We start from the raw sequence: 24,999 nt of genomic DNA, 5'->3' as shown, positions 1-24,999 counted from the left end.
TGTGGTTTTCTAACATTCCTTACCAATACGTATATGGATCTCTTTTTAAAATTATACACAACTGAAACTGACAGTAGTAATTAAATCATTGAAACTAGTCTGAAGCAGTCTTCGAAGGCCACACAAAAGTCCAATAATCATGTTTCAATTTACCTTTATGAGTAAGGTCAAACACCTGGAGAGAGGAATCCAAGCAAATAAATAACTCCTATACATATGTATCTTTTTCCATGCTCAATAGAGAAGTTAAGAAGTATAAGAGAAAACAAAGAAATCTGAAAATAAGCATGAAAGAGCTCTTTAATGTCACCTTCAGAGCTAGAAACAAAACAATGTGGCTAACCATGAGTTGGATCTCAACTCATAAAATAATTGTAATACTTATTGGAATCCTATTTCCTCCTATATGATGTAATATTGGAAATATTTAATTGCTGGGCTAGTTGGAACAGTGTAGAAGAGGTCAGATGAACTGATCTTAGATATGGTTTAGAGATATCAATAAAAAATCAAACTGGTTTAAGCTCTCATCTCTACATCTTTCTTCTTTCTTCTGTAGAAGCTTTCCTAATACCTGGTCGCACGTCAGCTGTCTCCTTCACTCTGCTTGTACCACCAAGTCTACCATGTAGGGAATGGAAGGAATCACAAGCTGACATTTGATTGTTCATAAATCTTTATCAACAACAAGTATTCTACTAATCTGGCTTTTACAATTTTATCTCAGTAGTTTCTAAATTATTTTAAATTATTTAAAAAGCAAATATTATGAGGAAAATTAATAGCTAATGTTTATTACTCAGTGGTAAATTCTTCATATGCTTTATATGTCAAAAATTACAATGAATTTGTGTGTGCGTGCACACGCATCATGCATGCACACGTGTGTGGTGGTGGGAAGTTCTTCACTGACAAGGATAGAAGCGGAGGCCAAAGGTCATTGTTGGGATGTTTTCTTCAACTGCTTTTTTACCTTATGTTTTGAGACAGAGTCTCTCAATGAGCCTTTTGCATTTTGGCTAGAGAGGATAGCAAGCCCCTGGGACCCACTTGCTTTGCCCTGCTCAGTGCTATGGTCAATGGTGCTCCCCTTCTCAGTTCTTCACGTTTATCCAACACACACTTTCCTCACTCCATTCAGCACGCCAGCTTCCCCAGTAACTTTTTAATGCTTACTCAGTTATTATCTGATCAGCGTCTCCATTTTTTTAATGGAGAAAATTAAGATTATTAAAATTAATCAAACTATTTCAGATTCCAACAAGATGCAGTAGTAGAGAGTGGTGGTATAAAGGAATTCAAAACTAAGGCCTGAATAACATATTCATTAAAAGATTATTTGGAGATTTTCTACTATTCAAACCTGACAATCAGTGGCTTTTGACTGTCAGCAATCTGTCACTGCCTTTTGTGGTTTAAACAGTGTAGGTTGGTAGGACAGATGTATCTTACTTACATGTGGATGAAGATTAAAATCAAAACAGAAACCATACAATATGGTTTGACTTCATAAACCAGGGCCTGGGGACTGTCTTTGATACAGTGCTCTCTGTTTACACAATAGGGGAAAAGGAACATTACAAAGGTTAAGTGTTGGGCAAACAAACGGAAAGACAGGCACAGATAGTACAGGCAATATCCTACCCTGTTCAGCCATAAGAGAGAGGCTTTGGCAGTGACTTTATCAAGAGTCTTTGCCACTATGAAAGAAATACCACACACTAAAGCAAAGCTCAGAACAAAACTCCCCAATTAGAATCAATTCTAAACTATCAGGGAAACTCCAAATCTACAGACAAATAACTGAGCCAACAAATGAGTTTGCCTTTCATTTCAACAAGAAAATAGACAGAGCCAAGTAGAATTGATATGATGAGCCACAGAGTCAGGCTTTAAAAGACTTACAAATAATCAAGCTGTAAAATTAGCTTTGCCGCATAGAACACATCTGTGCAGCTTACACACCAATTGCTAGAGATCGCAGGGGAATGACTGTAAGTAAATAAGCTGATATAGGAAAGGCCATTGCTCTATTTACCACAAAAAGCATAATTACGTATGCATGGCATCAGTTACTATGGAATCCCACATGATGTCATAAATTTGACATTCCAAATTCAGAGCTAGACTGAACCAGCGAAGTGGTAGGAAATGGAGCTGGGGAGATGAGGCCTTTCATAACAAAAAAAGAATTCCATCAGTTGAAGAAATGAGTCAAACATCTTTGAAACAGAAAAAGAAAGTGAGTGAGTGAAATGCCCTAGCATCTTACCAGGAAGCGGAGGACTCATAAACATTAGTCCATCTTTTCTCTCTGGGAATGCTCTGCAAAAACAAATAAGTCCAGATCATGGAGATATGTAAAAGGGAGTAGAGGGAACAGAAGAAAGGGGGTGGAGAAGGAGATCATAGGTCAACCTAGCCATCCTTTGTTGAGCATATGCTCACAGTTAATATGAAGAAGTAACTACAGTGATTCTGTAGGACAGAGACATAAACACTACAGTCCAGTGCTCAGATTTGTACAAGGACAGAGGAATGTTACCCCATGGTACTGCACCAAGATCAGGATGAGATTCGTTTAGAGGATTGCTGAAGAGAAAGTGGTTTATAGAAAAGAGCCAGAGGGAAAAACGACTTACCCTAAATGGTACAGCATGGGAAGGGTGGTGAGTGTGGGGGTAGGAGGTAGTGGGGGTCTATCCTGAGTCTCCTGGTCTGCCTGGGTGGCTAGAGTTGACCCAGCAATGAAGCTTAACTAGGCTTGCACTCCATAGAACAGACAAATTTGGAAATGTGGAGGCTTTTAAAGCCAAGAACGATGACTGACCTGAGAACCTAACACAGAGCTGAAGAATGTTTGGACTTAAATCTTTTTTGGAGATAGAAGTGACAGACTATTATGAAGCCTGGAATGAGGTGTGGAAGATGGTGGAGAGAAGTCGTGTCAGTTCAGGAATTACGCAGCTAAACCATTCCTTGAAGTCACATTACCATTCAACTAACATGGAGAAGATGATTCATAGGCAGGTACAGGGAATAGATAGATGAATACAGAGAAATTTCTTGAGAGAACTTTGCTCTAACTTATGTATGAGGCTCCATAAACTGACACTTCACACTAATATTACTCACACTATACATCTGAATTAGCATGGAACAAATAGTCTCCTGATAAGCATTTCCCAACCAAGAATGAAAACATCAATATTTGATTAGGTTTCCATGAAAGACACGGTCATCCAGTCTGCTCTTGGTTTTTACTTATTAGTAGGAAATCTTTTTCAGCTAGACACTAAGAGAAATTTTGATATTAAGAATAGGTGTTTTGAAATAAACCTGTACAAGATTAAAGTCCCTGTTTGTAAAACTCAAATAATATTGGTTAGGGTCGTTAAATGTGTTTCTGTTCTATATGGAAAATTAAACAAAGGATGAGAAACAGTTATTCTGTATAAGCCACTTCATACTTAAACCCATGTGGTGTTGACCCCTGGAAGATTGGCATTGCCTTTCTCATTTTTAATGATAAGCATTGCTCATACTATGAGTCTATGAAATGACCAAATCACATAATAGCATGCTTATGTAATTTTTTAACGAATAAAATACATTCGTATTTTTACTTGTTTGAATGGGAGAGAAACCATGTCTAAAGTTTACGTACATTTTTTTTGTTGGCAAAGAGACAACATGTACGTTTTATTTACCCTTTTTTTTTGTTTCCAAACCCAAGGTTCCTAATGTCTCTGAGAATCAAAATTAATAAACATTCTTTGTTTCCATATTAAGAATGAGCCTGGGATGAGGTACTCAAAAGAGAGTCTAGATGCAGAGAAAAGAAAGGATCCTGACAAATCTGGAGCTCGTCTGAGCACTCAGGTGAGCTACCCTGCATAGCACAGCTGAAAGAAAGAGCAGAAAGTACAAAAAAAAAAAAAAAAAAAAAAAAAAAAAGCAAGGCGGAAGCTTCACAGGGACACATGAGCCACACAGATCTGCAGCATGGGTGCCTAAGGTCCCAGTGAAGAGGTTAGGGACACACTCAGAAGAAGCTGGCCCTTGCCCTTGCTCCAGTCCACAGCCTCCTGTTCATGCAGAATAAGAGTAGAAGTACAGTCTCCTTGACTCAGCTACAGGAGGAGACTGGTGCACTCAGATCAGGGAGGGAAGGGAAGTCTGGCCATCACATTGACCCATTTTCTGCACAATCTTTCAGATGAGGCGTGCGGGCTATCCGAATCACTCGCTGAGATGTTGCCCCATGCGGTATCACCACTCCTGTAGACGCTGCCTTTGTGCAGCTGAGGGAACTAGCCCCTGTCGCACAATACGTATTTATTTTCACATGTGCCTGTTGTGGGAGCAGGGCCGGCAGATCACCATGATCAGGGTGAGCAGAGATCAAATGACTAATTTGGGAGGGGAGCCCCAGGCATCCTGGGTAGGGGAAGGATATGGGACAGAAACTAGTCCACTTGCCTCTCCAAGGTGTCACGATGAAGCAAAGGCTGGCAGGTTGTATGCACTTGTGTGTAGCTGTCACAGAGCCCTGCTGCAGCTCTGGCTTGGGTGCCAGCTACACGCACTTTACAGTATGGTAAAATCATAGCTATGTCATTTTAACCTCTATCACTACACTTATCTTTTTAAAATTTTTAATTTACTATAATTTATTCAGATTACATCCCAATTGTTATCCCTCACTTGTATCTTCCTATTTCCACCGTTCCTCCTTCCTTCTTCCATCCTATTCCTGTCCCCGAGACCTCTGACAAAAGGGGGCCACTTGCCCCACCCTATGACCACAGCCTACCTGTCTCATTTGAATAGCCTGCTTCCCCTTCCTCTGTGTACCACCACACCTCCCCACCAAAGGGAAGTGATCAAATTGGGGGTACCAGAGGCCATCCCGCTCTCCCCATAACCATGGGAAAAGGAGAAAACATGACTTAACTCTGTTATGCACCATAGCAGATGTGTCACAGGTGAAAAACTCTGAGCTACTATAGTAGCCTTGTAAGGCTTTCTTTTGTTTGTATATTTTGGGTGGTTTTTTTGTTTTTGTTTTTGTTTTGTTGTTGTTTTCTTTGTTTTGTTTTTCAAGACACGGTTTCTCTGTGATAGCCTTGCTTGTCCTGGACTTGCTTTGTAGACCAGGCTGGTCTTGAACTCACAGAGATCCGCCTGCCTCTGCCTTCCAAGTGCTGAGATTAAAGGTGTGCGCCACCACTGCCAAGCATAAGGCTTTCTTAATATTGGATGTTCAAGCTCTTCTATGTGCACCTCCACTTTACTTCATACTGAAGTGAGGATTGGGCCAAAGCAAGGATGGTACAAAGAGCTAGAATGAACCAAGGGTTGTAGGCATGGGGTGTGGTAGGTCATCTTTCCATTGGTTGCTGATGCTTTAGCCTGGCATGGTTATCCTGTGGGCACATACATATAAGGAGTAGATGGTTAAGAATTAAGTAGTTGGGTTTCTTCTCTTACACAGGGATCCCAAGAATTGCCTGTGCCTAACTCAGACTCTCGAGGGTACGTTGTGCGAAATCAGTGGTCCCGAACATCGCGGAGCCCATCCAATGGGGCTCCATCCGTAGACGAGCCCAGAAGCAGGAATTCGGTTTCCAAGGTAGAGCATGTGGCGAAAGAGAGGAGTGGGTGATAAATAATGACTTGTATCTATTAGGACTTACTTTTCAAAGTGTTCAGGGCTGGGCAGTGATGGCCCACGCCTTTAATCCCAGCACTTGGGAGGCAGAGGAAGGTGAATCTCTGTGAGTTCAAGGCCAGCTTGGACTACAGAGTGAGTTCCAAGAGAGCCAGAGCTACACAGAGAGACTCTGTCTCGGAAAAAACAAACAAACAAACAAACAAACAACAAGAAAACCAAAGTGCTCAGGCCCAGCTCTGGATAAACTTATCAATTTAGCTCTTCTAGAAACACCCAGGTAAACTCAAATTTAGCACTGAGAAAACCAAAAGCACAGAGTAATCTGCTCAGCCTTCACACTACATAGCAGTAGAGAGTAGTTTTAAACACAGCATTTAGGGCCAGCTGTATGTTCTCTGTCCTTCATCCACACAACAAACAACTGAGTACCCCTGTCTCTCAAAAGAGGAATGGGATGAAAAATATCAAATCAACAAGACAGAAAAATCAAATGTCATAATATGTGCTATAGGCCCTTAACCAGGCCTCCCCACAGAAGCAAATTTGTGAGATTCTCTTTGGATGCATAGACTAGATTCCCAGGATTCATCTGTATTCTGCCAGGTTTAGTACAGTAATCTCACCAAGAACATACCTTCCACACATGTGAAGCAAACATAAACTGAGGTACTATGTGAATGTTTAATAACATATTGCAGAGCCTTGTTAATAAAGGTATTTTTTCTCTAGAGTTGCCTCTTCTTACTTAGAGAGTCAACTCTGTTGCTATCTGATAGCATACTAGGACTGCAGATGTGTGATTCCCCAGCCTTCCCAGAAAGCACATGCTTTTCGAAGAGCAAAGGGGACCCATAGAGGATCAGGATATGACGAGCATTCTATCAACAGTGCCATCTTGCTTAGTTTGAGCATGAAGCTGTCTGGAGTCACTGAGTGAGGCAAGGTTTCTGACTTATGCTGCTTAAGGATAAAAGAATTTGATCCTTTGTACTCAAAACCAAATAGTGGGTGCTACAAGGAGCACCTGTGATATGCATGTTTGAGGTGTCAACAGGGGCGTTGAAGGATGAGAGCAGAGCAGTCTATTTTAAACATTAGTATCCAGTGTCTGGCGACTTGAAATGCTTGCCTGCTTTATGTCCTAGTTAAAGGAGCTAAAATGAAGTAGGATTCAAGACCTAGGACTAGGCTAGAGCTGGGAGACACAACTGGGAGATAGTTTTGTGAATCCCCATGGTGCTGAACTTTAACTCCCATTTCTCCAGCAGGCCCCCAACAGCTCAGCGACCTCTCGAGCTTCCTCTGCCTCCCCCAGCCAGCATGAGTCTTTGCCTCTACCTCAAGCATCAGAGAACCCCTCCATACAGCAAACCCAGCCAACCAGACCTGTCACTTCGCTTGACTCACAACCTCCCACACCCCCGGAACCGGAGCCCAATTCCAGACGGACTTCGAAGATGTATGGGCCCACTGATACCTGGGGTCACAGGGAAACCAGAGAGCCTAGGGACTTGCAGCTGAGGGACTATGCTCACAGCTGTGACTCCAGAGAGCTGATACCCAAGACTAATAGAGAGTACCCGCGCACTCCTCCCACTGAGTGGAAGTCCTATGTACAGCGCCGCCTGCAGTATGGTACCTCTATGGACATAGATGCGGAATGTGTGTCTGAAGCCCAGCAGCGGCAGAAGCAGCAGATGGAGGAAGATGAGGTGGACGAGGCTTACTGGTCATCCGTGAGCATGCTGTATGAGAAGATCCCCAGCTGTGCGCGGCCGAGGCCGGTGAGAGTGCTAAGGCCTCTGATGCCCCCGGGCTCCCTTCTTCCTGTCTCTCAACTCCCTCTCTCTTATGGCCTAGGGATGTCCTTCCCGGTCCTTCTCACCTTAGTCCTCTGTCCCTTTTCAGCTGCATCCGTACCCCTTTCAACAGGCGTTGACTCTCCTTTCCTTGACCTTCTCTCCACAGCCCAAACCCAAGCATGCTATCACCGTTGCTGTCTCTTCCCGGGCACTTTTCAATATGGTGGACGACAGGAAAATCTATGAAGAGGAGGGTCTGGAAAAGTACATGGAGTATCAGCTCGCCAATGAGAACGTCATCCTGACCCCAGGGCCAGCATTTCGGTTTGTCAAGGTGTGTGAACTGCCTTTCAGTCCCAACAGGGACTCTGAATGGCAAGCGATAGACCCAGGTGGATCTTTGGGAGTTTGTCAGGTTCTCCCGACAATCCCTGTACCATCTTTATAATTCTTGCCTCATTCCAGTTGACGAAGTCACAACGACAGCTGTTGAGAAAATGCTTTTTTTTTTTTTTTAAGCCAAAATCCACCGTTATGGATCGTGGCTTTCTTAAATGGAGCCTTAGTCATCTAACCTTTAACAATATCCTGTTTCCTCCATACAAGGAGTCAAGTAAGAAGTAACAAGGAGCTAATGGTCCTCAGTCGTGGAGAGAAAAAGATGCCTTATTAAAATGAGGGAATTCAGTTGAGCTGGTCGGACCTCAAATAAATCAAGACAATCAAGATGTTCCTGACACTTAGGATCATGAATGTGTACTAAAATATACAGCACTCATAATTAATCTCCAACATAAGTTATAGGATTATTGCAACCATGGGAAACCAAATGATATCTCTATAGGTTTAGGGTAAAAGGTGCTTGAAGGACAAGTAGAACCATAAGGAACATCACAAGCCTATGAAAAGCATATGTTTTAACAAAATTTTTCAAAAATAGGGGCTGGAAAAGAAGGGTACAGTATTACAAGATGGCATTGTTCTTGAAGAGGACCTGACCTCAGTTCCCAATACTCACCTAGGGCAGCTCACAACCAGTTCCAGCTCTAGGGCATTTGCCTATACAAGTGGTTATCAACCTGTGGGCCATGACCCCTTTGGCAAACCTTTAGCTCCAAAATATTTACAGTAAGAATCATAAGAGTAGCAAATTTATAGTTTGAAATAGTAAAGAACATAATTTCATGTTTGGGGTTTACTATAACATGAGGAACTATATTAAAGGGCCTCAGCATTAGGAAAGATGAGAGCCACACTTATATACTCTGTGGGCACCTGCATTCTGACATATGTGTTCACACACACACACACACACACACATACACACATACACACCTATAAAAATAAATTAAATGTTAAAATTAAAATAAACGATTAAAAGCTTTTGCTCTCCCAGAAAACATAAACAAGATAAAAGAAAAAAATTGAAATTACCAATCGGCCTCAATCTGCTTCCTGCATGAGTGACATGCTAATTCCCTAATCATTCCAAATTTCTCATAGCAAAATCAGAATTTACAAACTTACATAGGCAAACGAGAAGGAGAATCGTAAAATGGATACCCTGATCTTTTTCTCTCCCTACCGTTGAGATACTTCTACTAAACGGAATGTTTTCAGAGCATCCCATAGACATTACACCTCTGTGCCAGGGGCATGGACTGAGGCCAATGTGTGGGAGTCAGAAAATACAGGATAATGACATAGAGATGTCTTAAATTATTTCTCAGCCAGTATTCTACAGAGTTTGGTTCTGACACTGATGAGGTATTTTTCCTCCTGCTGCCTAACACCCACCTTGCCTGCCCTTTCTTATACACCCATGTCTGTAACCTGCAGGCACTGCAGCACGTCAACTCTAGACTCCGTGATCTATATCCTGAAGAACAGGACTTATTCGATATAGTACTGATGACTAATAACCATGCCCAAGTGGGAGTACGGCTTATAAACAGCGTCAATCACTACGGTAAGTTCAACAAATACCATGTGGAATACCAGCCCACAGCTCTGCGAAAAAAAGAAGCTGTGCTATTTTGCTAACTGTGGCTTAAACCATTGCAGTGTCTTTGATACCAACACCCCCTTCTATGTGGGGAATGTTTATTTGCCTATGTCAGAACAAGAAAGGCCACGTTCATTTTTAACTTCGGCACAGAGTTGGGCTCAAAGCTCTGGATTTAACTTGTCAAGTGTGAATTTCAAAGTCTTAATCCCAGGTCCTCAATATATTTTTCTCTGCTTTATGTTTTTCACTTCTGAACTTGACTTCAAGGAGCTGTCAGCCTGCAGGCTTTTTCTATGGGATCAAACTTTTTCCTCACCACAGATCCATGTTAGGGGTTTAAAGGTTTTTCACCTCTCCTTCCAGCTCTTAAAATTGGATGCTCCTGGCTGCTTTCTCTCTCCCACACACAAATCCATATTCTTACCAGTAAAACTGTCGCTAGTGCTTTACAGGAAAATTGTACTGGCATTGGTCTCCATAGCATTTCCACCAACGTGTCGCTTTCTTGTAAAGTTTCCTCTTTATTTTTCCTACTATGAAGTGACCTAACGTTCTCTTTAGGATGCCATCAGCTTGTGTTCTAGTAATGGATCTAGTTGTGGGTAAGTCACATCAAAATCAAGTTTACCTTGTGTACATAGAGATTAGATTCCAGGTTTAAATTGGGCATTTTTGTAAATAATGAATGTGTATTGCAAGTTGTTGAGTTTTATTTTATTATTTCACATGATTCAGATTTTTTTCTACATAAATCCTTACTGAAATTTTGTATTATTTCCTGAAAAGGAATTCTATGTTAAAAGGTATAAATCTCTAAAACCTATTAGTAGAGACCATTAAATCACTTATTTTGCATTACAGAGTATTGAGCCTTAGACCTCATCCATGAACTAGCCAAGTGTTTAACCACTGAGCTACATCTCTCAGCTCATTAAATTTCTTTCTAGACAGCTTGTGTTAATTCATTCTTCCATTCATTAGGAGTGGTGGCTTCACAAAATCTTTTGAACATTCAACTTTTTTTTAGTAGTTGGGAGGTATTTTAAAGTTTATTAATTAGATCCTGATGGCATAGGCTTATAATGCTAACTTTTCAGGAGACGATGGCAAGAAAGAGGCTTGGCTTAAAGACCTCCTGGGCTATACAGCAACACAGCAGGTTGAACACCAGTATGGACAACTTAAATATACCCTACTTAATACTTTAAAAAAGTTAAATGAATGTGGTAATTGGTAAAAAAAAAATATCAATATTCTAAATGCTAATAGCTATAATCATATATTCTACACAAGGAGGAGTGAAATTTTCAAATTATCTTTAGAATGACTTATAACTTATAAGTACTGCATTGAAGAAATGTAGAAAAAGGCTCCTTTCAATAATCAAGGAGGATGCTGTAGTGTTAGGAAGAGAGAGTTGTCCTAGTAAAGATGTGAGTTAAACATGAGGGTAAAAGACTGGCCTATGTCTATGAACTAGTGGATTGGGCTTCTCTTTTCAGCATTCTTTTCTATAAGGAGAATAATATCCACCATGCTATTTTGAGTACATTGACATGGTCTATATGAATATGTTCCATAAACCATAGTGTACCAAACATAGAATATGAAGTTTTTGAGAGGTTTTGTAATATCGGTACTGTGAAAATCATTTTTAATTTTCAATAATTTATAACATTCAGTTAAATTTATAAATGAACTCACGTGAGTTTACCAATCCAACATCTTATTCCTACAGTAAATGTCATTTGGATCAGTGTTGTATCTTTAGTCTGAACCATAACACAACCTTTCTCATCTGACAACAGGTCTGCTAATTGACCGCTTCTGTTTGACGGGTGGAAAAAGCCCCATTGGCTACTTGAAGGCATATCTTACCAACCTGTATCTTTCTGCAGATTCTGAAAAAGTACAAGAAGCAATAAAAGAAGGTAGCGACCTGGGTTTGTTCTCCTAGTGCATAAGGATTGCAGTGATGGTCAGTTCCCTTGGGTCTCACACACCTGTAGGTGGCTTGCCTCTTTATTGGGGCTTCTGCTGAGGTTTTTACACATGTGGCGTCCCTTACGTTTGTTCCATAAGGATTTGACCTACCTGGAAGGGACGTTTTCAGTGATTACTCCACAACTCATCTCCATTGTCCCATGGCTGTATGAGACAGAGTCAGTGCATGCATACCTATGCTGAGATTTCTAGTTGTGGACAGGAGCAGCATTAAGTGGCGATGCGTATAGAGGATATATCACCGTAGGGTGGAAGTTTTTACTGGGAGAAACTAAAACCCATGGGCTTAAGACTAGTACTAACCTCTCCCTATGATGCCAGGAATTGCCTCTGCAACCATGTTTGCTGGAGCCAAAGACATGGCTTATTGCGACACGCAGCTCCGAGTGGCCTTTGATGGGGATGCTGTCCTCTTCTCTGACGAGTCTGAGTATATTGCCAAGGAGCATGGACTGGACAAATTCTTCCAGCATGAAACACTATTTGAGAATAAGCCTCTTGCACAGGTCAGTTCAGTGAGCTCAGTTTTCACCTGCTTTTCTCCCAGCATGTGAATATAGATACTGTTCCTTGTGATGACTTTTTAACCAACTTTAAGTGGCCTCCTCCACTCTCTCTGCACTTTGCTCTATTTGGTTAGTGAATCCCTTACTTTGGAGCACATACTGCTGACAACACTGAATTTGAAATGTAACATTCTTTTATTTAACCCCTTGGAAACACTTCTGTGGTCTTCTGTTACTGATGGGTTAGCCCTCTTCAAGTTATTAGTGACACGCCGCACAGCCTACCAAGAAGCCATTTCAAAATCATAAGCCCTCACAGCATAAGGTCATGTCCAATATATTGTTCTGTAAACATTTTGTAGGTTTGCCAGCCTGTGACCTCAAATTCAAGAAAGACGTTGTTAATTTGAAAATAACTTTAAGATTGAGAGCCTGGATTCTAATAAATAAATAATTAGCCCCCAACATCTCTTACAAACCAAAAACAAGTATTTGGGGATTTGGGGTTTGGGGTTGGATTTTTCTTTCTTTCTTTCTTTCTTTCTTTCTTTCTTTTCTTTTCTTTTCTATTTTTTTTCATTTTTTCTTTTTTAAATATCCATTTCATGAAGTATTTAAAATCAAGATCTGGAAAGGGGATCTGAACAAAAGGAAGTTCAAAACATGAGAATGGTATTCAGACTGAATTTGAACTGATGGGTGATCCAGTTTTACTTTGGATATGCTGCATAGAACATTCAGCTACAGCATGAGCTTGGCTGGACCTGTTGGCCTTTCTCTCTGTCCTTCAAAAGATGCTCAGGCTTCCAGTAGATATGCCGTATTTACAACATCTTTTCAGATAGCCTTTGTCAAATTGGGGCTGCTATCATCCACTATGCATTTTGACAATTTGCAGAATGGTTATTAAGTATGGTTGATACCATTATACCATTTATTGAGAAAATCAATTGCTTTAGGAGGTCATTCATATGTAAATTTACTGCAGGATCTTGTTGAGACATTTCTGCATAGCAGGTACACTAGAGATGGTCATATAGGCTTTTAACTCACCTAGTCGTTTAATTTTTATTCATTTCATGCCTTTCTTCTGTTTATTAATTTGTATTCCTCAAAGAAATGGTTTCCTTTGTCCTTTTTATAACCACAAACTTTTGACTGTTTTACTGGGTTTTTAATGTTTGTAGAATAGTTAGTTATGTGTCTCCCAATTTCATGTTTAATATTAGAAATTATGGTCATTTTGTTTTGTTTTATTTCATTTTATTATGGTGTGTGTGTGTGTGTGTGTGTGTGTGTGTGTGTGTGTGTGTGTGCATGTGTCACTATGGGCAGGGGTTTTTCACTTGTATTTATCTTTTCCATGAAGTATATTTCCTAACTTTTTAAATATGATGCCTAAGGGTCACTGATTACAGTCTTTTTTTCTTTCTCTCTCTAATTTAGGCCTCTTGAGTTTTAAGTTTTCTTTGTAGGCTACAGTTTTATTTCCCAGACTTTTTAAAGTGCTGCCATTTTATTTCAATTCAAAATATATTTGAATTTCCTTATTACTTCCTCTCTGTTGGTGGATTATTTACAGTGAAAGCAAATTAACTGCCAATGATTTGGTGAGGTTATTTTCTTCTACATAGTCCTCTATTGTTATTTATAAGTCTTACTCCATTGTAACCAGATAATCTATTTTCTATTTTACTTTTGTTTGTTGTGGTGTGTTCTGTGCTGAGAAGGTTATAACCTGCTGAGTGTGCCCTGTGTTTAGTAAAAATGATATACTGCTGATGTTGGAAGAGATATTCTACAAATGTAAAATAGATTAAACATATTAATGTCATGCTGCTAATATGAAGAGAGGTGTGTGTGTATGTGTGTATGTGTGTGTGTGGGTATGTGTGCATGTGTGTGGGTATGTGTGTATGTGTGTGGGTATGTGTGGGTGTGTGTGGGGGGTATGTGTGTGTGTGTGGGTGGGTATGTGTGTATGTGTGTGTGTGTAAACAACAGATGGAAGTCAATTATTTTCTCCTATCATTCTCCTTATGTTTTGAGGCAGAGTCCCTGAACCTTGAATTCACAGCAACACTAGCTTGACAGCAAGCTCTGGGCATCCTCTTGTCTCTTCCTCCCTAGTGTTAGGATTAAACTCCTACACTTCCACCCCTGGATTTTTATGTGGTTGCTCTAGACCCAAACTCAGTGCTGAAAAAGCACTTTACTATCTACATTATCACTCTAGTCAAGTTTGAGACAGTCCATTCTTAATGCTTGCTTGCTGTATTCACATAAAGACAGTATTGGGGGTATAAAAACATTCCTGGGGATTCGTTGGTTGATTGAGACAAGATCTAACCATTTAACTGCCTTGGGCTTTCTATTGCTGTGATGAAAGACCAAGACTAAGAAATCAGCTTGGAGAATAATGGGTTGATTCACCTTATAGTTCCACTGCACTGTCCATCACTGAAGGAAGTCAGGACAAGAGTTCAAGCAGGGCAGGATCCTTGGCACGGAGGCCATGAATGGGTGCTGCTTACTGACTTGCTCAGTCTGCTTTCTTATAGAACCAGGACCACCAGCCTAGCCCAGCTGGGCCCTCCCCCATCATTAACCAATTGAGAAAATGCCTACAGCTAGATCTTATGAGGGCATGTCTTCAACTGAGTTTCTCTCCTTTCAGATAATTCTAGATTGTATCAAGTTGACATAAGACTAGCCAAAACTGACTCCTTGTCATCTTGATACACAAACGCATCACTATGAAGCCACAACCTTTCCTTTTTTATTCATCTCCAAGATCTCCCATTAAAATCAGGAATAACTTTTAAAAACCAATAGTCTTTACAAATTCAAACACATTAAGTTTCAGACCTCTTAAAGTAGCCAAAATCCAAACTTAAAGTTCAAAATTTCTTAGCTGTGGGCTCCAGGAAAAATAAAAAAATAAAATAAAATAAATATTTTCTTACTTCAATAGGGAAGAACCAGGGCACAGTCACAATCTGAGCAAAGCAAAACCAAACTCCCAACAGTATAAATAACAGAATGCCCAACGTCTGGGACCAACTCACAGTTTTCTGTGCTCCTCCCAAAGGCTTGGGTCCCTTCTCCAGCTCTGACCTCTACAGTACACACGGCTTGTCTTCTAGGCTCTGGCTGGCTCCACTCCACTGCTGCTGCTGTTTGTGTCGGTCGCCCCATGGTACTGCCATCTCCAAAACATCAGGATGCTTTGCTACAACTGGCTTGCATTTTCACCAATATCCTCTCATGGGTTCTCTTCACAGTGCCAACCTTCATCTTTCTTTTATGACCCTTACAGTCTTGGGCCTTCAGCTGCCACTGAGGCTGCACCTTCACCAATGGCCTCTCACAGTGCCAAGCCTCAGCTGCTTTTCGTAACCCCTTCGTGCCTTCAAAACCGGTACCATCTGGGTTGTCTCCAACTACAAAGTTCTGCTGCCAGCTCACAGTACAACCTTGGTCACCTTGGAACACAGCTTGTGTGTGCTGCCTCTCAGGAAACACTTCCTAGAATATCTTACTCAATACTTCACTCTTCTTAATTACTACAAAATTCTCATGCCCAGTCCACCAGCATTGATTATCCCAGCAAAGCAAAGCTGTTCTCTTTAGTAGTTCAGGTATTTTGTTAATCACAATTGATTCTTCAGCCCCAGCCAACCGGAACCACAGAATCTTAAATCAAAATAGCAAATGGTCCTGATAGAGTCTTTTTAAACTTCCCTCTGCAACTTCACAAGCCAGGGCTCCATCTTCTGCACTGTTCTCAACATTCTTATCTTCCAACCTTCCACAAAACAACAGTCAGTGGCTTCCGAAGTTTCAAAGTTCTTCCACAATCCTCCTCCAAAACATGGTCAGGCCTATCACAGCAATGCCCCACTACACTGGTAGCAATTTGTTTTAGTTAGGCTTTCTTTTGCATTGATGAAAGACTATGACCAAAAAGCAAGTTGAAGATTTTTTTTTCCAGCTTACACTTCCATATCACTGTTCATCATAAAAGGAAGTCAGGACAGGAACTCAGACAAGGCAGGATTCCGGAGGCAAGTGCTGATACAGAGGCCATAAAGGGTAACACTTACCAGCTTGCTTTCCCTGGCTTTCTCAGCCTGCTTTCTTATAGAACTAGGAACAGTAGCCCAGGGATAGCATCACCCACAATGGGCTAGGTAGGCACTGCCTTGTCAATCACTAATTAAGAAAATGCCTACAGCCAGATCTTATGAGGGCATTTCTTCAATTGAGGTTCCCTCCTTTCAGATAGTTCTCCTGCCTAGTTGACATAAGACTAGTCACCGTAGTTACCAAGGCTTTTCTTGAGCTTATTGCCCTCCTAACTCAGTTTCCCAGGTCCTGGGATTGCAAGTGTGTTCCACCTGGCAGTTTTAAATAATATATTTTGAATCCCATGCATTTAGGATTATTATATATATGCATTCTATCTGCCAACTCCTCTTTCTCATACAACATAAGGGTGCTTGTCACCAAGCTCAATGACCTGCGTTCTATCTTTTTGTAGACAAAATATAAATCATGGAATATATATCCAGGCAAAATCAGACTGAGGTAAAAAAAAAAGAGGGAGGGGCAGTGAGCAGAATGTTGTTAATATACTTAATTCTCAAATATTATTTCCACAAGCACTTTCTTGAGAAGACTAGAACTACGGGACAAGTACTGGCCATGCAGGTCAATGGCTGCGCGCACTAAGATATCAAGGAGCATAAAATGTATTTACTCACGGATTTAAACACAAGACAATGGTAAACACTAGAATAAGATTTAAAAAAAAAGAAGCAGCTATTATGTCTTAATGTAGAAACTATAATGCTGCACAGATAAACAGCTTTAAGACATGGCTGGATTCAGGCCAAACAAAGTGACAATAATTTCCAAGTTTTGTTTTTTTTTTAATGGTCCTTTCGGTTAACAGCTGAAGCGCTCATCACCCAGTACCCAGAGACAGTTTATTCCTATTGTCCTAGCTTACTTATTTATAGAATGTTCTTTCACACTTAAAATATCTTTGTCTGGATGATAAATGATGTGGCTATCCTAGATTTATGCCAGGCATGCAAAGGGATGGTTTTGTATCAGGAAATATCTTCACATAAATGCCAAGAGTTTGGCACCGCGCTGGAAGCCCGGAATCAGTGTATGTCAGTCAGCATCGTGTGGTTTATAAGATCATGTAAGACCATCGCTTTTCCAGTAATCACTTCTTTCTGCTCACATACGCACAGCTGAGACATATATTCTCTTTTTCAGGGTCCCCTTAAAGGCTTTCTGGAAGATTTAGGCAAACTGCAGAAGAAATTCTATGCCAAAGACGAGCGGTTACTTTGTCCCATCAGGACCTACTTGGTTACAGCGCGGAGTGCAGCGAGTTCAGGCGCCCGTGTGCTGAAGACCCTTCGCCGCTGGGGTCTAGAGATAGATGAAGCTCTTTTCCTGGCTGGAGCCCCGAAAGGTCCAATCTTGGTGAAGATTCGGCCCCACATCTTCTTTGACGACCAGATGTTCCACATCGAATCAGCTCAAAAATTTGGCACCATCACGGCCCATGTGCCTTACGGCATTGCTCAAAAACGCAACTAGGGATGGGAAGGAAAAATAAACCGTGGCAGTCTAGTATTACAATGGCATTGTTTTGGTTTTAGAGTAATGGGTATATCTAAGAATGGGACCACAAAACTGAGCTTCTTTGGTGTTTTTCTTTTTTCTTTTTTGGAAAACATTTTGAATTGTCAAGTTATAGCCAAGCTACATCTCTTTAAGTTAAGGATGTTGAATGCCATTGCACCTGTGTAAGTTGTAATGGTGGCTCTTTAGATAAGTTTAGAACTTGTATACTTAAGCTGTTTCACGAGAACTTTAATTTCCAAAAGCACTGATCATTTTTTAATACTAGGAGGGTAAATAAATTTCCATCCATCATCACCTGAACAGGTATCCACAAGGTGTAATAAGAGCAGTTAACATTGCTGAAAACTAGGGCTGTATCTTTTGTTATCTCTGTGTGGCAGGTCATTTACCAAATCAAAACGAGAAATGTCACTTTGTCTGCAGCATACACAAATTTTAACTCTGTCTACTTCTAAATAAATCCCCTGGTGGTTTCCATTGGGGGTTTTTGAGACGAACTCAGTCATGGCAGCCTCAGGAGGGAAAACTACAAGTCCCAGCAAGCCCCGCGAGCACTAGCCCTGGACAGCAGGAGGCGCCCCAGAGTCCTTCGCGCCACACCCCTCACCCCACCCCCACCCCAGCCCCGATTCCGGAACCTGTGCGTTAGGTCCTTTGCACCCGCCCCGGAAGGCTATGGCAGTGGCTACTGTGACCGCAGCTCTCCTTGCTGCTCTGGGCGGAGCGCTGTGGCTGGCGGCCCGGCGGTTTTCTGGGCCAAGAGGCCAGCGGCTGCAGGGAGCCAGTGACCCGGGCCTCATGCACGGGAAGACAGTTCTGATCACCGGAGCAAACAGTGGCCTGGGCCGCGCCACGGCCGCCGAGCTACTGCGCTTAGGGGCGCGGGTCATCATGGGATGTCGGGACCGGGCACGAGCGGAGGAGGCGGCGGGTCAGCTCCGGCGGGAGCTCAGTCAGGCTCGGGGTCCTGAGCCCGACGCCAACGACGGCCAGCTGGTCGTCAAGGAGCTGGACCTTGCCTCGCTGAGCTCAGTGCGAGCCTTCTGCCAAGAACTGCTACAGGTGTGGGTCGAATGCAACCCAGCCACCTTCCGGGAGGGTGAGGCCTGGTGTGACATTGAGAGTGGTTAGGACTAAGAAGGACCGACACCTGCCTGCCTGGGGACACTGCTACTAGGAGGGGCAGGTCTGAGAAGCAACTCCTGAGAGGTCCCCAGAAGAAGTGAATAAATAAGCCAGTGTCTAAACATTTCATTTTGTTAGGCGACGAGGACAGTCCAGAAATCACCATCTGATCTTTGAATTGTTTTTTCCTGGATCAGTAGTGAAATATATGCCAAATTTTTTGTCTTGGTGTCACAAGGCCTGAGAGCACTGCAGGAGAAAAGCTAGCCAAGAACTTTGAGATTTTCTGTAGAGGTTTTCTGTTTTTTCTTTCTCATTTCCATTTCCTGGTTTTGTTTTTGTTTTGTACTGCTGAAGTAGGAGGGAGTGTCACTTGCTGTTTGACACCTTTGCATCTTCCCTAATCAAACCCTACCCTGTTTCCAAAGAGAATGGAAATTGGAATCCCCTTAATGGCCCAAAGAGGGACTGGAATAAAAACATAATGCCTAGCTTTATGAAAGATTTGATGTATGCCAAGAGATGTGCCAATCACATTTTTAAATGATGAAAAAATACCATTGGCTGTTGTCAGATCTTGGCTGTAACTCTTGTAACGCGAGCATTAATATCTCTTATTTCATAATGGGGAACTGAGGCCTAAGGAGGCTAAGTCACTTAACATGTCTGTCTTCAGACTACTTGCTTAATGTCCTGTTCTATATTCCTGGTGCTTGAAGGCTGACGTGTGAGTTTCTTTAGGTATGTGGTAAATACTCTACTGAAGTAGAAGGCCTGTGGCCAAGGTGGCTTGGCAGAGGTAGATCTAAAGCTAGTCAGGCACGGGATAGAGGGGAGGGGCTGTGCTTGTCTCTGTTGGATAGTCTCTTGACTCTAAAGCAAAATTCTAAGTGTCTTTTTTTTTTTTTAATATCATGATATACTTGGACCAAAAGAAGAATCTGTAAGTTCATTTGTTAGCAGTTAGATCTAAGCAGTCTAAACTGGGGTGTCCTCACAATTCCATAGATGCCCAACAGTACACATCATTCAAAATTAAGTATTTAACTCTTATGTAGCAATAATTATTAATGGATATATGTGCCTGTTGGTCACTGTAGTAACTTTCCCAACCTCCAAATCAGCCACCCTCTTTCTTGTCTGTTAATAACTGCTGGGAGCACAGCTTCACGACGAAACCATCTCATCCGAAGAGAGAACGTACTGAACCAGTTGGAGCTGGTAGTTTTGGGGATGAGTAGAGAGCATCAGTGTTTCCTTCAAAGGTTAAGCCATTCAACAGCACGCCCCTGTTGTGTTCTGGGCATCCTGTTGCTTATTGAGACCTAGTGTAGATCAAAGATGTTTGGTATCTTCTTTTGTTGTTAGCCTTTCGTTTGATGTAGCAAATCAAGTAGCGGTACTTATCTCTGGGAGATCTTCGAGAAAGTATCTGAAGCAGGTTATCCTGTCTTACTGATGTGTAAATAGGGTTGAGCGTGCTGCTTCCTGATACCATTGCTTGCTTTGGTGTCTTAGGTGTATAGGTAGAACCAGTACAAAGGTCAGAACGCAAGAGGTAAGGAAATTGTGCTGTCCTAAGTATTTCCATTCTTGCTTGGCTCTGAAGTTCAGTGATTATAATTAGAAGGAAAAAAATAGACATTTTGACATTTTACTGTTTGGTATTCTTGGAATTTATGCCATTTATCTCCTAGAATTTAAAAAAAAAAATAGTAAATGATAAAGTCTTAACACAAATCCAGCAAAGAATGATAGCTCAGAAATGATTAATTCTGGAAACTTTCCTAGAGGATCAGTGAAGATGAACACTCCTTTCTGTGAACTCATGCCCTCTTTTTGAAGTTGACTGTTGGAAGAAAACATGAAGGTTTTTTCCACAGGCCAGAATGAGAAACAGTTAACCCAACAGGTAGCTTTGATAACAGTTGTGAAATTTAACACATTTTTCTTTCACTTGCACTTGGCAAAAAAAAAAAAAAAAAAAAAAAAAAGTTGAAATTTGACCTGAAATTAATTTAATCATAGGTCATCACCATGTCTTTACACCTGGAACATGTTGTACATTTCTTTTCCTCTGTCATCAGAAGAGACAGAGAAGCCAGGAAAGAGCCAAGGAAAACCAACTTAAATGATGTTGGGAATGAAAAGGCTCCCTGTGAGAACAGTACAATTTAGGACTTTAGTTTGGGAAAATGTGGAAGTACATAATCAAAGTACTAAGCTGACTGTATGGATATTGTAATTTGGGAGCCCCTTGATGCTTGCAAGCTATTTCCTACAGGAAGAAAAGACAGTTCTAGAATGACAGTGAAAGGTAGTGGTGGTGTTGATGCTCTCTTCTCTTAGCTCTTGTACTATTGTAAGGCTTGGGTAACGGTCACTGCATTGTTGCTAATATTTTTGTTATCCATTCACTTATTTTATTGACTTTTCTATCTTGATTTATTCACGGTATTCTCTCTAGTACAAAGTTTGCATCTCTGACCTCTGTCCCAGTTTTAGGGAAGGGGCCTCAGTTACTCTGTCCTTGTGGTGACCTTTTACACCTAATAGAACTACAGATTAAATCATCTTAATTTGCCAGGCGTGGTGGCGGCGGCGGCGCATGCCTGTAGTTACAGCACTTAGGGAGACAGAGGCAGGTGGATTTCTGAGTTGGAGGCCAGCCTGGTCTACAAAGCGAGCCCAGGACAGCCTAAGCTTCACAGAGAAACCCTGTCTCAAAAAACTAACTAACTAAATAAAAAGCATCTTAATTTGACATTGATGGTGATACCAGTAAGGTGGGAGTCACAGTAACAGGCCTCGGCTGGATATGGTCTCCCTGCCCACCCTGGCTCAAGTTCTGTTTTAAACATTCCAATTAGAAGGCCCAGGTAGGTTATTAATTATAAGAATGGGCTTTGGAGTCTCTTTAGGCTAGTTCTTATGTACCTCTTAGGAGCTTGGTGACACTGACCAAGTCACCTGCGTGGCCTTGAACTTAGAATATTATCTGGGAAAGGGGACCAAGTAGGCCCTATTAATCACACAACCTTTCTTTAAGAGTATATACTTATATATTTTGCAAGTTTTTTTTAAGTTTGTCATAGGGACATACTATACATTTTATATGATAACACCAAAATTGATATTTTCCTGTTCAACTGAAATAAAGGGAAGACAAAATCCTGAGTCCTTCATTCTCAAATTTGCTGTGTTTGTAAGAAAGACCTTGAAAAATTACCATAAAAATCAACATATGAGTGAAATGTGAGAGCATTAAGTTATTAAAAAAAAACAGAAGATTGACAATGTTTCAATTATTTACCATATACAGAGGCTAAAATTTGATTAGTTTTAGTCTCAAATTCTTTTTCATAGTAAAACACACATGAATAAAAAGAGCTATGGAAACTGTATATTCATAATTCTGCATTCTCTTTATGGTTTCAAAGGAGGAGCCCAGGCTGGATGTCCTGATCAATAATGCGGGAATTTTCCAGTGTCCGTATATGAAGACTGAAGATGGGTTTGAAATGCAGTTTGGAGTGAACCATCTGGGCCACTTCCTGCTCACCAATCTTCTGCTTGGACTCCTCAAAAGCTCAGCTCCCAGCAGGATCGTAGTCGTTTCTTCCAAACTGTATAAATACGGAGACATCAACTTTGAAGACTTGAACAGTGAACAGAGCTATAATAAAAGCTTCTGCTATAGTCGAAGCAAACTGGCTAACATTCTTTTCACCAAAGAACTAGCCCGTCGCTTAGAAGGAACGAATGTGACAGTGAACGTGCTGCACCCTGGTATTGTGAGGACAAACCTCGGGAGGCACATACACGTCCCACTGCTGGCCAGACCTCTTTTCAATTTGGTGTCATGGGCCTTTTTCAAAACTCCAATAGAAGGTGCCCAGACCTCCATCTACTTAGCCTCTTCACCGGATGTAGAAGGTGTGTCAGGAAGGTACTTTGGAGATTGTAAGGAAGAAGAACTCTTGCCTAAAGCTATGGATGAGTCAGTAGCAAGAAAACTGTGGGATATCAGTGAAGTGATGGTTGGCATTTTAAAGTAGGAGTAAAGATAAGAGGGCTATTCATAAGACTGCCCATTACGCCCTTGGCTGGGCCCAGCATGTTGTGAGCATGTGCTGCTTGAAAACATTTGGTTTAACAGGGAAGCTGCTGAGAGGCACACGTGGACGTTTGACAGGCATTGGAGTTATTGGGGCCTAATACGAAGTTCGGGAAAGATGTTTTAAGTGTAGATCATAACTAAAATGAACAACAGAATTCTGTTTTATTAAACATCATAATTGGGCAATTATGAATGCTAAAGATATTGGTAATTTAAAAGATATCTTAAGGGGGTTTAAAAAGTCTTTGCGTTTCATGGCAGAAATGTTAAGTATTTTTACTACAGTGCTTGTTTTGTAGAACTGATATGCCCAGTATATGCACATAAATTATCACTTGGAATAAATGTATGATGGAGATGCTTCAGGGTGCATTTCTTTAGAAGTAGCTGGATGCAGCCCTTTAGCTTATCCTCATTAGCCTTTCTTGGACCAGGTTCTTTCTGTCATATCTTGCACACTGCTGAAAAATCATGTTCCTAAATCTGCAGTCTATGAATTGGTGTCCTGTTGCACTCCCAAGCCTGGGATGGTTTTCCACTTAAACCATATGGTAAGTTCTCTTAGCCTATTTTGTTGTTGCTGTTTTGTGTTGTGTTTTGTTTTCCTTTTCCAGCTGTAGAATTCTTTACTCAAAGAACTCAAACATCAGTGCTGAGTATTTGAATAGAGTGTGATATAAGGCTGGAATCCCCCAAGGGATACTATAGAATATTGTAGTTGATAAATCGTTCATACTTAAACGTCAAGCTCTTTAATTCACACTGGAGACACTCCATGAACCATCCACATGCCTTGTGCTCAGTGCTATTGGGTGGAAAGAATTCTGACCACCACAGCCCAATAGAGTGGACTAGATGCGTGGAAACAGACTATATGAAATATAAGTAAGAAACAGATTTATAATCGTATTTAAAGAGGTAATTGTCTGGTTACTACCCTCTTAGATGTCTGTCTACAGTGCCCAACCCTGAGAGTAGGTTGCCTTTGCCTTTGGATCGTCTCCTTCTATGTCCTTCGGTCTGGAATACCCTGTTTCCAGGACACAACTGACCTATCATGTGTCCATCAGGTGCAACTATAGGCAGAAACAATTCTTTTTTTTTTTAATTAATTTATTCTTGTTACATCTCAATGGTTATCCCATCCCTTGTATCCTCCCATTCTTCCCTCCCTCCCATTTTCCCCTTATTCCCCTCCCCTATGACTGTTCCTGAGGGGGATTACCTCCCCCTGTATATGCTCATAGGTTATTAAGCCTCTTCTCGGTAACCTGCTGTCCTTCTTCTGAGTGCCACCAGATCTCCCCCTCCAGGGGACATGGTCAAATGTGAGGCACCAGAGTACGTGAGAAAGTCATATCCACTCTCCACTCAATTTTGGAGACAGTTCTGACCATTGGCTAGATCTGGGTAGGGGTTTAAAGTTTACCACCTGTATTGTCCTTGGATGGTGCCTTAGTTTGAGCAGGACCCCTGGGCCCAAATCTCCCTACCATAATGTTCTACTTGTAGGTTTCTAGGACCCTCTGGATCCTTCTACTTTGCTATTAGAAGAATGGATAAAGAAACTGTGGTACATATACACTATGGAATACTACTCAGCTATTAAAAACAAGGAATTCCCAAAATTTGTGGACAAATGGATTGAGCTAGAAATGATCATAATTGAGTGAGTTAAGCCAGAAGCAGAAAGACGCAAATGGTATATACTCACTTATATCTGCATATTAGCCCAAGGGGCATGTCCCACGAAAGCCTTCACTTACCAGGAAACTGGGACAGAGGGGAGGACATCTTATTGAGACTCTAGATGAGAGAAGCATGGGAGAATAGAAACAATTCTTACTACTCTGTTTCCTTTGATTTTAGTGGTTTTGCTTAAAGCGCACTAATTAGTCACTCCAAGCTCAGTTAGACAACTTAAAAGAATTATCCAAAGAAATGAAATTTTTTTTTCCTCCCTCAAGAATAAATTAGTTTATTGCATGGAATGAAAGAGCACAACAAAGAATGAAGGAGTGTTAGGCATAAAAATAACTGAGCCCAAATGGGCATAATGTAGGCATCTGCATTGTAACACCAGAAGT

At 41.3% G+C, this 24,999-nt stretch overlaps 2 protein-coding genes across 5 annotated transcripts; both read left to right on the top strand.

The window, feature by feature from the left end:
- Positions 1-2,117: 2,117 nt before the first annotated feature.
- Positions 2,118-17,661, top strand: LOC311603614 (cytosolic 5'-nucleotidase 1B). 4 transcript variants are annotated; one of them, XM_084792584.1, is made up of 10 exons: positions 2,118-2,242; positions 3,793-3,882; positions 4,220-4,393; positions 5,498-5,635; positions 6,946-7,461; positions 7,646-7,813; positions 9,319-9,448; positions 11,296-11,418; positions 11,813-11,997; positions 17,290-17,661. In XM_084792584.1, exons 1-10 carry the CDS (start codon positions 2,210-2,212, stop codon positions 17,617-17,619), a joined length of 1,887 nt encoding a protein of 628 aa, XP_084648710.1. In that variant the 5' UTR covers positions 2,118-2,209; the 3' UTR covers positions 17,620-17,661. The 4 variants fall into 4 exon arrangements, with proteins under 4 accessions (XP_084648710.1, XP_084648709.1, XP_084648712.1 ...); XM_084792583.1 differs by having other exon boundaries at positions 6,943-7,461; XM_084792586.1 differs by lacking the exon at positions 4,220-4,393.
- Positions 17,662-18,288: 627 nt separating this feature from the next.
- On the top strand, positions 18,289-23,273 carry RDH14 (retinol dehydrogenase 14). The gene is made up of 2 exons (XM_084792587.1): positions 18,289-18,729; positions 22,233-23,273. The coding sequence occupies exons 1-2, from the start codon at positions 18,343-18,345 to the stop codon at positions 22,848-22,850; spliced, it is 1,005 nt and encodes a 334-aa protein (XP_084648713.1). The 5' UTR covers positions 18,289-18,342; the 3' UTR covers positions 22,851-23,273.
- The last annotated feature ends 1,726 nt before the right edge of the window (positions 23,274-24,999 follow it).

This window comes from Acomys minous (genome assembly GCF_964271855.1).
Source record: "Acomys minous genome assembly, chromosome: 8".
Taxonomy (NCBI): Eukaryota; Metazoa; Chordata; class Mammalia; order Rodentia; family Muridae; genus Acomys; species Acomys minous.
This window is presented reverse-complemented; position numbering and strand designations above follow the sequence as displayed.

Bases quoted from the DNA above. Each gene is read 5' to 3' on its own strand.
- RDH14 (XM_084792587.1), top strand. From the start codon at position 18,343: ATGGCAGTGGCTACTGTGACCGCAGCTCTCCTTGCTGCTCTGGGCGGA. The intron at 18,730-22,232 runs GTGTGGGTCGAA...ATGGTTTCAAAG, and splicing joins TCTGCCAAGAACTGCTACAG to GAGGAGCCCAGGCTGGATGT.
- LOC311603614 (XM_084792583.1), top strand. From the start codon at position 2,210: ATGAGTCAAACATCTTTGAAACAGAAAAAGAAA. The intron at 7,814-9,318 runs GTGTGTGAACTG...TGTAACCTGCAG, and splicing joins CAGCATTTCGGTTTGTCAAG to GCACTGCAGCACGTCAACTC. The intron at 11,419-11,812 runs GTAGCGACCTGG...CTATGATGCCAG, and splicing joins ACAAGAAGCAATAAAAGAAG to GAATTGCCTCTGCAACCATG.